Source organism: Nanorana parkeri, unplaced genomic scaffold, assembly GCF_000935625.1.
Source record: "Nanorana parkeri isolate BGI_ZX_2015 unplaced genomic scaffold, ASM93562v1 scaffold19, whole genome shotgun sequence".
NCBI classification, from domain to species: domain Eukaryota; kingdom Metazoa; phylum Chordata; class Amphibia; order Anura; family Dicroglossidae; genus Nanorana; species Nanorana parkeri.
In genome coordinates this window covers 1,543,461-1,557,565 of record NW_017306287.1, presented here as the reverse complement: position 1 = coordinate 1,557,565, position 14,105 = coordinate 1,543,461, and the positions used below count along the sequence as shown (strand labels likewise).

At 46.0% G+C, this 14,105-nt stretch overlaps 1 protein-coding gene across 2 annotated transcripts in view; it reads right to left on the bottom strand.

The window, feature by feature from the left end:
• Positions 1-14,105, bottom strand: part of PRKCB (protein kinase C beta) — a 222,512-nt gene that overhangs the window by 74,065 nt on the left and 134,342 nt on the right. For both annotated transcript variants that reach the window (XM_018561835.1, XM_018561827.1), the window contains exons 4-5: positions 11,012-11,123; positions 6,534-6,662 (exon numbers count right to left, since the gene is read on the bottom strand). In XM_018561835.1, coding sequence (XP_018417337.1) covers positions 6,534-6,662; positions 11,012-11,123 — 241 coding nt within the window. The remainder of the gene's footprint in view (positions 1-6,533; positions 6,663-11,011; positions 11,124-14,105) is intronic.

The window sequence follows — 14,105 nt, the reverse complement described above, 5'->3', positions numbered from 1 at the left end:
CAGTGAAATCTGCATTTTAATTTGTGGCTTTAGCTTTCAGGAGATCAATAGGGCCATGTCTTTATCAGCGCCGGTGACACCAACAGCAGAAATAACGGAGCTTCAAATGGTACTTTCCCTAATGAATGTTGTTCCCTCACTGTGCAAGAATCTCAAACAGAAGCATGGGAATAAGGACAGAGCAATACCTCGATGGTTCAGATTGCAAGTGCAAAGAACATACTCCGGCAAATAAAGCCTACCCCGGCACTGCAAGGGTTAAGTGCTCTTTTTGTATAGGCCACTCAGATAAAACTGTTTTACTTGGTCAGTGCTCACCTCTCTCACCCTCCGCTGGAATGTCATTCGAGGTCCTCACATCTAATGCTGGTCAATGGACTTGCATTAGACATGATGACGTCAGCGGTCCTCAGACCGCCAGGGCCCGGGGCGAGGAGGAAGCGGGGCCGGTATAGCAGCCAGGATCAGGTAAGTCTTCTTTGTTTAAAACCCCCAAAATTATCACTTAATCATTGCAGTGTGGAGAGAGTTTATTCTGAAAGGGTACTTTTTTTTGTTTATCTGGAGCTCCTTTTTAAAAGAGAACTATGGCCAAACCTTTTTTTGGTCTTAGTTCTCTTTTGGATCACAGGAGAACATTTACTAATGTCCTCCTGTGGCCCAAAAATCAGCATATAGCGCGCTATTGCCCTCTGTATGCTGACAGCGCAGAGCCACGCTACAGACAGAGAGGAACCCGACAATATTGTCGGGATCCACCACGCTACCTGATTGACAGCTGGAGGCAGTGCCAGCTTTTCCCGCCCCCTTCTCTTGTCTGTTGCTCCAGTCAGCGCCAGAGGAACAGAGATGGAAGAGGGGAAATCCATGCGGGGAGCGGTGACTGAAGCTTTACTTCCGGTTCTGGAAGAACTTCATCAGGAAGTGAGAAGAAACTTCTCTAAAGTGCAGGGAATCCCCTCTAACACATCACCCTGAACAGAATGGCCCCATTGGAAGATTTCGCCTCTAATTTTGTGCTCACAACTGTAACATTTTGGTTTTCCTATCACATTCAGTCTCGGTGGCAATATCATCCAGATAAATAAAGAGGGGAATCTTCCCAGAAGGGACAAGGCAATAAATACCTTACAGATGGATTCAACACTACAACACTGGCATTCATTACATACCTTATTTTAGGCCCAGTGACATCATCACTAGGTCCCCGCGCTTCTCTGTGAGATGCAATTCTGCACCATCTGATTCCCTTTCAAGCAGTAAGCTGACAATTTATCTTGACATCTGCTTCACCAAGTCCATTCTAACATTTGCAAATATCATTGAGCCCTGATGAAGGGGAAGTGTGTTTGCCCCCAAAACGTGTTGACCATTCTATAATCATTTTCTGAACAATTTAAGATTTTTTGGACTCTTCCACCATTGGTCTGGCGTTTGTGATGTTTGTCCAGGTTTTAGCTCACTTTCTAGGTAGCCATTGACCCATGTGAGCATCCTTACCACAAGCAAGTTTGCTCAGCATAATGGTTATGGTCTCTCAATGTTCTAGAATGAATAGGTTTCAAAGTATTTGCACCTGTTTGAAATAACGTTTTGGGGTTCTGTTGTTGTCTGTGGCATATTGGAGAGATTTTCCCCCATTTCCAGTCCGTAGGATATCAAATATTGGAAACATGGTTTCCAGACAGGAAGACATACTAAGCAAATAAAACTCCCTCCTTCCTCATAATGAGCAAACAGCTAATATACAGTCAAGGATATGAGGGGAAATCTTTTTACAGTGGTCAGTCAGACAATACAGGGAAATCTAATGGGGGCGCCTGAGAAATGTGGCATTCCCCCTTTAGAAAAATATCATATTTCCTGTTTTCTCTCTAGGACAGGAAGTGAGGGTAAATCTTCCCAACTGGGGACAGGAATAGCAATAAAAACTCACCATGGGTTATAACCCTATTCTATCTAAAACTAGTACAGATGTTTTGGCTGGTGATTCACATTAATACAGAGTGCAAATGATATTTGTAATCTGCTTTCCTTGTGTCCTAAGGGTCATATTTATGAAGTGGTCAATGATCGATGCAATGATTAGAGTTCATCTGGAAATCCAGAGCTCAGCAACATTAGCTATATTAAAAAAAGATCGCCCCCCGCCCCCCCCCCCCCCCCCCCCCCAAGGGTTAACTGCTCGTTTTTGCCCAAGGTAAAAAAAAAAGCCAGCAGCACCCCCTCCAGCCTGCATTCTCCTATGTTGCAGCATCAGTATGTCCCTCTGCATCCTCATGTCCTATACACTGTGCTGGACTTGATGATTTGAGGATTCAGAGACCAGTCTAAGGCCCTGTTCACACCAGGGTGTTTCGGTTGCGTGGATTTTCCACGCTGAACTGCCTACATGAACAATCCCATACATTCCTATGGGAACCGTTCATGCAAGCGTGCGTATCCACATGGTCCAAAACGTCTGCCGCCCAAAACGCTCCCTGAGCTACTTTTGTTGCGCTGATTAACGTGGTCTCCATATAGATTTATATAGAAACGCACAGATTTTTGGGCGTTCTTAATTGCGTTTCAGTGCCCCAACGCCCAGAAATCGCGCGGGAACCATGCTGAACCGCTGCCGCCCTGGTGTGAATGGGGACTTAGAGCTGGCTGGCTCAGAGGATCAGGGAGTATATATTTTTTTTTTTTACCCCAGGCCATAAACGAGCAGTTAGTCCTTGCAGTGCCGGGGCACCCCCACTGGAAGGGTTATTAAAATTTCTGCCCAGAGATCTTTAAATGAAAGCCAATTACCAATTTTAAACATTTCTCTGGTTGTATTTGATTTCATTAGAGATTAACTATTGATTACTATGCAAAGCTGCTACATATAATTCACCATACTCGGTGACACATTTCATACTCTCCATAATGAGCATTGTAACCTAAAATCCTTATTTGTAATGTAATTTGCCACCTGCATAGCACACTGTTACAATGCCTGTGAGGGCAAATGCATTGCAATACAGGCACAGTTGTTTTTTTTTTTTTACTTTATATATACACCTTCCAGCGAAATCTAAGCCAATAGCACTTATTATGGATCAGGAGCACACTAAAACACATTCGCAATACTTAGCGTCTGCTGACATCTAGTGGTGGGATGAGACTACAGCATCTTTCAGAGCTGCACTGGATTTGGCCACCATTAAAGGAGAACTATGGGTGTTAAGGCTTTTCCCCATAGTTCCCCTTAGGGTAAACGGGAGGGCACAAACTCGCTCGCGGGCAGCTCGCGGTATACTGAGACGCAGCAGCTGAAGCGGATCCTGACAATTATGTCCGGATCTGCCCAGCTGCGTGAGTGACAGCTGGTTCTGCCTATTTAGAGGCAGAGCCAGATGTACCCGCCCCCTCCCCTGTCCGTTCCGACAGTCAGCGCTTGGAGGATCGGAGCGAGGAGGGGGAATCCAGTCCCACCCCTGTCACGGCAGAGAGCCGTGACAGGATCGAGAGGTGAGCGAACGCTGGTATGTGTTCGCTCACCTCCCGATCTACTGAGCCGACCTGTGACAGTCTCATTGTCACAGGTCGGCTAGAACTATGAGGATGAGTGAAAAGCACTCACCTCATAGTTCTCCTTTAAACTTATTATGCGAGAGTACAGAGCAGGGGTGGGCAATCTCCAGCCCTCCACGTGTGGTGAAACTAAAAAATCCCATCATGAATCTGCTTCTGGGAGCCACGCCTGTTAGAGTCTTGCAATGGCTCATGGGACTTGTAGTTGCACCAAAGCTGGAAGGCCAGGATTAGCTTACCCCTGCTATAAAGCAAAACGCAAATGCCAACATGGAAAACTTATAGGGTGAGAAGTGATCCCTAGTAATAATCTCATGAGTGCTTCTGAACCCAGAAGGGGGCTGTCAGAGCCGGCCAAATCAGCTGGGGCATACTTCGCCCTTCAGCTGCACCTAAACAAAGGGGTGGGATACTAGTGATCCTGTCAACCAACAAATAACTTCGTGTAAAAGCCTACTTGCAGTGTTTTTCTTAAAAAGTCAATTCCCTAGCACAGCCTCCTGACTTCTTGCACGTCATAGCCCTCGCCTCTTCTGGGAGAGTCCAATTGCCCTGTGCTGGCCCAGCTCCTCCATCTCCCCCTTCCCTACATAACGTTTTATGTAGCTGCAGAGAAGGAGGGAAGGGGAAATATATAGATCTGAGTCTGCTGGGGCTGCTGACATCACATCCATGGTGGTGGTGCCCAGCAGCAGTCTCCGGGCTTGTGTATGTCTACACAAGAGAGGCTTTACAAGTAAATAATAGGGACGCACCGATACCGATACCTAGTATATGGGCGAGTACTAGTACTCGCCCATATACTAGGATACTTTCCCTGATATCGTAACCCCCGGTCAGAGGAAGAATTCCTTTGACCGGCAGTGCCGTAGGGGAACACGGAGCCAGCTTCCGGTGCGATCAGGCAGCGAGTAATGACCTGCCTCCCTGATTGGTCTAACAGCCAGCTCCTTGCTGATTGGCCGGGAAGCTGGCTTCCCGGCCAATCAGCATGGAGCCGGCTTCCCCGGCCAATTTAGGTAGCCAGGAGGCGGGTCATTACTCACTGATTGGCCGAGAAGCTGGCTCGATGCTGACTGGCTGGAAAGCCAGTTTCCTGATCAATCACAATCAAGCCGGCCAAACAACATGGAGCCAGTTACCCGGGCAAACAGGAAGCAGGGCGGTATGTCATGACCCACCACCCGGCTTGCTGATTGCCCGAGAAGGCTGCTCCATGCCAGCAGATGCACCAGTATCGGCAAGTACCAAAAGCACAATATCGGTACTCAATACCGAAAAAACGGTATCGGTGCATCCCGAGTAAATAACATGCAAGATAAATGCACATATAATCTTACGGGATTTTTCATTTAATAAATGGTCTGTCACAGGGTCTCTTCCAGAAAAAGTACAGTCCTTTCACCACAGTCTCAAAATCCTCTGGTCACAGCATTGTAGAAGTGAAGCAATGACCGCATTACAAGAAACCATCATGCAGGTTTTATTGAGCAATTGTCTGGAAGGAAGGGGAAATGGCTCTGAAGTCTATAATAGGACATCAGCTAAAGTCTGCCATATGCGAAGCGAATTTCTGCCGATTCAGCAGGAAATTCAAGCCACGGGGACACACCAGGCTCTACAAAAGCTGATTTCAAAATCGAAGGAGTGGGTGGAAAATTGTTGTCTGAACAATGACTGCATTCTATTAGATGCAAACACTGTGCAGGGATTTAGACAGCCACGGGTGCTGAATAGTAAGCGCTGCAGATTCCTCCATCTGTGCTGTTTTAGCGTGGATAGAGTGAATGTAGAGCAGGATGAGCCGCCGCTCTTTTAGTACAAGTGACCTCAGATCACTTGTATAAAATGAGCACCCATCTTGTTCACCAACTAATTTGGGAGAATGGAATTACCCGTTCAAATCTGACCCCCTCTCCCCACATTCCCTCCCCCAGCACTATACTTACCTTTCGGCGCAGAGTCCCTCCCCTCTGCCAGTACGTGTTTACTATCTGTGCCCCATACTGCCGTCCAGCACAGCACAGCCCATCACAGCCCTGCCCTATGGATTTTGCTTGCAAATTGTGAGCAGTCGTTGGTCAGCGTGGTAATCTGACTGCACCGACTAATGAGAAGCGCTTCTTCGCATAGTTAAATGGGGTTTTGGTTAACATTATTTTTTGTATTGGGACAAGTAGATTGTCATGAGGGACAAGTACATTGTCCTTGGGACAAGTAGTTGTTTTTTACATTTTCCCACCCTCTGTGCCCACACGCCGCCCCACATCTTATAAATGGCATGAAAAATGAATGACTTGCATGGCGCAGAATTACAGTGAGCACCTAGCGACATCTGCTCTCTCTTAAAAATGGGCCCCCAAGTGTTTTCTTTTTATATGCAGCTCATATTTTCATATGCAACTTCGGGCATTTTAAAAACTTCCCCTTGCAGTGGGGCTACCCCAGCACTGAAAGGGTTAAGTGCTGGTTTTCTCCAGGGGATAGAATACAGAAGATATACTCACCTGATCCTCGGTCCCGCTGCGGTCAGCACTCTGCTCTTCCCCTCCCCCCCGGTTATGGAATCTCCTTTGGCGTCCTCACATCTAATGCATTCAATGGACCTGCAAAACACCTAATGACATCAGAAGTTCTTAGACTGCTGGAGCCTGGTGGAGAAGAGGCTGCGGGGACTGGTCTAGCAGCTCGGCAGGAACGAGGATCAGGTGAGTATATCTGCTTTATTTGTTTCTTTGTATGTGTATCTATTCCTATTTTTCATTATTAGGAATGATTATTTAATTATTTTAGATTGTAAGCTCTCACGGGCAGAAACTCCTAACCATCTTGTTTTGTAACTGTAATGTTCCTCTATTTTGTATAGAGCTGCCCAAACTGTTGGCGCAATATAAATCCCGTATTATAATAATCATTTGTCCCACATACTGCTAAACAGCCTAACCCTATACAAATGATTACACACAGCAACTCACCCACAACGGTCAGCACTTCCTGGACAATGTCGGCTTTGATGTGTATCCGGCCTCGGCGTTCGGTGTGGTCTGTTCCGCAGAGGCTTGGCACGTTCATTACACAGCGTTTGTGTACATTCATCATACATGCTGCGGAACAAAGAGAAACAGAATATCATGCGTATTTCCATTGTGTTACAGAAGAAATAGAATCCCGGACACCTTCAAAGCCAACTCCAATAAGATCTAATTGGTAAAGAGTTAAATGCGGTTTAAAAAATGTTTTTTACAATTTTTTCAGCATTTGGGGTACAAAATCATGTAATGTTTTATTTATCCTTTTACTATTGCTATAAGAGAACCACAGACTGAGCTGTACCTACTGATCACCATTAAGGTACATTCAGAAAAGATCATAAAGAGGGTACTTTGCATGCTGTTCCAAACCGTGCTAAGAGCCCTCTAACTACCACAGATGAAACTCCTTACTGAACTACAATTTCTTTCCTATATAAAGCACTGAGTATCAGTGAATTGCTATTTACATGTCTTCATCCTTTCTTCATTCCTTGTTGCATCCCAGTGCTGCTCATCTCCTGCAGCCACTTTCTGTCTACATGCACTCCAGTGATCGTTGTGGGGCTGCAACCAACTGATCGATTAATCGATAATGAGAATAGTTGTCAACTATTCTCATTATGGATTAGTTGGTTGGATCCCCTAGCTCTCTCCTCCATGCTGGGAGGAGGGCACAGCAAGCAGTGGGCGGGTGCAATAGTCAGCCTGCTATTGGCTTTTGCAATATGAAATGGTCAATAGCAGGCTGGCTATTGCACCCGCCCATTACCTGTTGTATTTACATTGAGCTGCAGTCTGCGTAATCTTGCCACTGGCAGCTTTCATTCCCTGGCTGAAGCTATTCAAGCACCACGTGCTTACAAAACAATTATAAAAGGTGGGAAAAAAGTAACTTTTGGTTTCGGCCTGACAAATTCTGCTGCGGGAGGTGCGTTGCAGTGCCATTCATTTTAATTGCACCCCAAAGGCACCTCCTACCCACAGTGTGATCGCCCACACTGGAACGCACGGTACCGCAATGCTATGCTTTCCAGTGCAGTGCGATTGCAAATAATTGTGTACGCAGTTGTAGTCATTATTATTTATTTAACACAGCATTTGTGTATTTAATTTTAAATTAAGGATGGTATTGAATTACATTTTATTTTTATCGGAATAAATCGAAAAGTAATCAGCCAACTAATCGTTAGTTAATTAGTTGCAGCCCTAGATGGTTGAATGGGCACTTCTCAGAGTGGGTTTCCTGATGGTGATAATTGATAACAGTGGACCTGCATTGTAATCACGTGTGACATGGTGACAATGCAGGAGTACAAACTGGAGCCAGGGACCAGGTGTTATCATGATATTGCAAGGACCTTCATGGCAGGATCAGGAGGTAATATTTTAATGAACGCCCAAGATTTAAAATACAGAAAATGCCTTTGGAAAGAACATCAACATGTTAATGCATAGATAAGATTTTAGGGATGACAACCCAAGTCTTGCACCTGCAATAACAAGTCAGCAATATCAGCTACTACAGTCTTGTCTTGATAGGCTTTCTTTAAAGTGGAGTTCCACGTTTTGCAGCCAAATTGGGATAACTTGGCTGCAAAAAGTACTTTATATTTGTTGCATGTTCTCATTCACATTTTTCAGTATTCTGTGTAAATAAGGAAATCATGACAAACATGTAGAAGTTTTTTTTTTTTACAAATTTGTCTACAAAAGGGGAACTACACTTCAAAGTGTATTTTCACTTTCGCAGGCAAAATTGAGAAATCCCTACACACTACAGGTATGTCTTGTGCGCCTATTCACACAGCATATCTAAAAATCAAAGAATAAATATTTCTTACCTTTTAGATATCTCCATTTAGCAGGCCTTTGCATGCTCCTCACTCTGACAGCAAACTCTGACTGTCCTAACAGAAAGACTTAGGACAGACTGAACGTCTCTTCATTAATACACAAGGTCTTCGGGGCTTTAAAGGAGAACTATGAGGTGAGTGCTTTTCACTCACCTCATATTTCTAGCTCGCCTCTTGATCCTGTCACTGCTCTCTGCCGTGACAGGGGAGGGGCTGGATTCCCCTCTACCCGCTCCGATCTGCCAGCGCTGACTGGCGGAACGGACGGGGGAGGGGGCAGGTACAGCTGGCTCTGCCTCTAGGTAGGCAGAGCCAGCTGTCACTCACGCAGCTGGGCGGATCCCGTCAACTAAGTCGGGATCCGCTCCGGCTGCGGCGTCTCAGTATACCGCGAGCTGTAGTCCTCCCGTTACCCTAAGGAGAACTATGGGGAAAAACACTGACCCCATAGTTCTCCTTTAAAGTGACGCTAAACTCAGGAGTTAAATGTTAAAAATACATTCAAGTACCTTAACTATTAACAAAAATGTATCTTATTTGTGTATCACTCGGCTGTAGATCCTCAAATCATCTCTGAATTGGTGCTGGCATTCTTGTCTCATGTCTACAATTTAAAAGTTTTGGGGCATTCTTGTCTCATGTTTAGTTGACTAATTTGCATTGAGATTGTAGTCCATCACAGGAACAAGCTTGGAGCGGTGACAACTTTACAACACATGGGGAGCAAAAGTAGCCCCCCTGCAGAAGGAAGGACAGTGTCGGCACCAATTCAGAGATGATTTGAGGATCTACAGCTGAGTGATACACAAGAGACATATTTTAAACTTCTGTGTTTAATGCCACGTTAAAAATTGTTAGAACAGAGTCTGACTCATCTAGTTTGCAATAAAATCTGCCAGCACAGTACAGGCAGGTTTAATTATTTGAAACAGATTTCCCCCAACCCACAGACAGCGAGAACTAGGCAGGATTTTTCAGTGCTGGAGTTAGCACAATGAACATCTAAAAAAAGGTAAGCTTCCATTTTTATTATTTTTTTTTAAGCTACGCTATGTGAATGGAAACATGTAGCAAATATAAAACTAGGTGTACCCCCATTTTGGCTGTAAAAGTGGAAATACACTTTATATTGCAATGCATTACTACAATGATACAGTTAAAGCTGCAATTCTAGCACTTTCCACTAGATGTCTCTGTGAGCCAACTTTTCCTGAGCATGCTACACGCCAAGGTCAAACTAAACATAGTTTACATTCATGCTATGTGCTTCCAATACACATCTGCATATACAGATGTCTGCGAATATTTCAAAGAGGGAAGAATTGTGATTTGTGTTCAGCAAACCGAAAACCATTGGTTTCTTTGGCAGACTAGATTCGAGCTGTAAACATACAGATAGATCCCATTACTGGGCCCTGCTGCTGATCCTTAGCCTATTTAGAAAATACAATTAAAAGGTGTACTGTTAATAAGATTAAACATTAAGATCCCATTCACACCAAGGCTACAGAGTTTCAGCGTGCTTCCCGCGTGGTTTTTATGTGCGTTTTCTGGTTATATGTTATAGTGTTTTTTCAGCTCGTTTTCAGTTGTCCAATGAAAATCAGTCTCAGCTGCAAAAACAAGCGCAAAAAGCACTGATCGGCGCGTTTCCATTGACGTCTATGGAGCAAAGCGGGCTGATAAGCGCCACGTATTTTTCCAAGCGTTTGCAAGAACGGTCCCCATAGAAATACATGGGATTTTAGCTTTCATGCGTGTCAACGCTGGAAAAAAACGCAGGACGAACCTCCCTGGCGTGAACAGGGCCTTAGATATTAAATGCACAAGGGGACACAGCCTTCATTTTTCTACCAGCCAGGGCTGTGACTCCCTCCTATGGTTTTTTTTTCCCCAGTCATCTTCCAGGACAGCCTTGGGCAGAGCGAGCAGGGGCTACTCCAGACCAGATCTGCAGAGCAGCCACGTGGTCCAGCTTCCAGACATTCGTCAGGCACTACAGGCTGGACCTTATGACTCAACAAGACCAGGCATTTGGCAGGAAAGTCCTGCAAGCTGTGGTCCCACCCTAAGAGGTAAGATTAGTCCTCACTGATCCTCTCGAGGGCTGTCCTGGAAGATGACTGGGGAAAACATGAGTTGATTACCTGATAACTCTGTTTCCAGGAATCTTCCAGGGCAGCATATTCCCGCCCTTGGTAAGTATCCAGGTGGCATCCGTGGTTGGATGAAGGAGGGGATACTTTAGTACATGGGGTAGCCTTCGGTCCTAGAGGTTACTGACTTGGGATGGAAGGAGGAGTCTATTTATTTAATGTGGTTGATGTGTTTCCTGTTGCAGGCAGGCGGAGCCTATATCTCGAGGGCTGTCCTGGAAGATTCCTGGAAACAGAGTTATCAGGTAATCAACTCATGTTTTTTTTGGGGGGGAGGGGGGGGGTGTCTGTGCCCCATTGGGAGATTTTTTCCTTTACCTCTGGTCTCAAAGTGAAGATCCTCCCTTGCCACAAGACACCCTTTAATCCTTGCGGCTGGTGGTAGTAGTAACACAACACAAACACAACTTACTTTCACATTTCATCCCTTGGTGAATGAGACCATATAATAAAGAACCACAGTGGTCACAGAAGGTTGGGCTGGAATACGTGTGGATTTTAAACTTGTGTTTACTTCGTGGATCCTAGTGAGAGAAAAAAGAAAATAATCATCACAACAATAGTAACAAACAGGTGAATACAAAATGTAGGATTCAGGGACAAACTTTTAGAAGTTTGCCCCTGGAGTCCCATTGGGGAGATTTCTCTTTACCCCCTGATCTGTAGATGTAATACGGTAAGAGGAACTGTCTGCAAGGTGAGGGAAATCATGCCTTAGTGTCCACATTGGAAGATTTCCCCTCTAATCCTGTCCTGGTGACAACTCGCAATTTTGGATTTTTCATCCCTTTCAGTCCTGGTGACAATGGTAGATCTACCCAGCAGAGACACAGACAGACCGCTATAAAAAGCCTCACAGAGGAAAACGTTTGGCTTTAAATTCACTTTAAGGCTCCATTCACACCAGATGTCAACAGATGCCAATAGAAGGTAACCCAAAAAATTAATGGGACCAATTCACACCACTTCGTTCCATTGCATTACGTTGAAAAAAAGTAGGACATGCACTACTTTTTTTTCAGTGCAACGTAACGCAGCGGTGTGACTTAGCCGCATTTATACACGTTCATTTTCCAGTGCCCTTGCGTTAGCATCCATTGCAAAACAGATCGCAACGGATCGGAAGGTACAATCGCAAGTCATCTGAACCCTCTGTTGACTTACGATTACCTTCCAATTTTGGTGTGTACGGGTCCTAAAGAATAATATCTCCATTTTAATGAAAAACCAAAATATAAGATTAAAAGTACACCGCCAGGATAGGACAGGAAACTTATTTTTGAATGTGCAGGTTCTTGGACTGTTATGAGAGAAACAAGAATGAGGCCATTGCCGACTTGTAATAATGCTAATTATATGGCTGCTCTGTTGACAGTCTTCCTTCAATACTTTGAGTCACTGACCCGGAATGAGCATACAGATAAGAATAATGGTCAGCATTGTCAGATGCAGTATTCATATGCAGTTCCCTGCAGTAAATAACTGCAACTCAGAGTGTAGGAACAGTCTGCATTAGTGGCAGGTTAAGGTGTGTGGTAAGTGTAGGTAGTCGGCGTCTGATAGGTCAGCTGTTGCCAGCACAAAGTGTAAAGTGACAGCCATGTCCACAGCTTTGACCAACTGTGCCTTTGTCTGGTTTACTACAAGAACCTAAAGGGTTGTAGCTTGCTGCCCTGGACATCCACTGATCACTAGGTTCCTGCCTAGGTTGCCTTGTGGGTAATTTGTGCACTTCTTGCTTAAAGAAAGGAGAACAATATTTAAATACATGACCCAAGTTGTCTCCTTGAAACACTTTGTGGACCTCTTTCGCACTGCGTCCCTTCCCCAGAACTCAATTCTAGGTACTGTAACGTTTAGTGCAGTCCTCAAAATTTCCACTTGCCCCCTCGCAATTGGCGAGTGAAAATTTACGGGGGGCGAGTGGAATGTCAGCGATGGGGTGCGCCACCAGCGTGACCAGGGACGGGACACTACCGCCGCGGCGATCGCTCGTTTCCGCTCTCTCTTCTCTTTCTCGGCTGCTGCAGCTACAGAGCGGCCGAGAAGGAGAAGAGAGAACAGAAGCGAACGCTTGCCGCGGCGGTAGTGTTCCATTCAGAGCTGGAGCTAGCTCTCTGGAATCCCTCTTCTCTCCTCCCGGCCGCTCTGAAGCTGCAGCGGCCAGGAGAGAGGGAACGCTGACAGGTGTGATCAGAGCGGCCTCTCTGAATGCCCACTTTGTGGAGCTGAAGCTGCAGCGGTCGGGAGGAGAGAGAGGGATCACTCAGCGGTGTGATCAGAGCAGTCTTAAAGAAGCCCCCCTCCCAGTCCACATCTTTTGGACGTTATTAATCTGAGTTGACCGACTCAGTATGCCCCTCGCTCGCGGCCATATTGAGTGGGGCACTCATATTAATAAGGTGCTGGATTAGTCTGACCCAGGGGTGGACTAGGCCCGGGGGCAGGGTGGCAATTGCCCCCCCCCGGACCTCTCTGATATCTTTGCAAAAGGCCCCCGTTGCAGCAAGCACTTAATCTCTTCCCCTCTTGGCTGCTGCAGCAGCAGAGCGGCCGATAGGGGAGAGATTAAATGCTTACGGCGGCGGTGGGGGGGGGTTGCAAGCAACGGGTATACTGAGTGGGGCAACTCAGATTAATAACGTCCAAAAGATGTGGACTGGGGCCTCTTTAAGACCTCTCTGACTTTAGGACTGCGGCGGCGGGGAGAAGAGAACAAGAAGCTCCACTGCCATCGTCTGTGCCCTCTTCGATTGGGCTCCTCGGCGGCCACAGCAGTTTCCTCCGCCTACCTCAGCTGCCATTGGTGGGAGAGGAAGACTGCCGAACCGCAGTCGGCCGGCTTCTGCTGCGTGGGAGAGAGAGCACCTGGAGCCGGCTGGACGTACAGGAAAACTCGCTGCTCCCCCACCATCACTAGGAGAAGAAGAGGTCAAAGCAACTGTAAGTCCCTGTACTTTCTTTGTGACCTCTGCACTGCGTTACATACTGACCGCTGACCTCTTTACTGTGTACTGACCTCTGCACTGCGCGTCACATTGCTGACCTCTGCACTGCGCGTCACATTGCTGACCTCTGCACTGCGCGTCACACAGCTGGTCTCTGTATTCTGTATTGCACCACTGACTTCTGTACTGTGCGTTGTTACTGATCTTTATACTCTGCGTCACACTGCTGACCTTGGCGGAGTAAAGTCCGGTTCAGGGTAGGTGGGGAGTAACTTTTAAGGCCTGGCTAGTAACTTAGGACTTGACATTTTGAGCCCAGGTTTAGGGTATTTAAGGATCCTTAGCCAGCCGTATCAGCAAATAAAACTTTATTTTCTTCCAAACAGTACAACTTAAATTGCTTCTTTTCAGCAAACAAATATAAAAAGGGTGCATCTCCAACAACCTCCAAGATTTGGCTTAGCACCGGTATCATGTCCCACCTCAGGGATAGAGCCTCAGCTGGCTCATGGCCAGAGACCCAGCAGCTTCACACCTCCCTGTGTCATGACAGTCCTC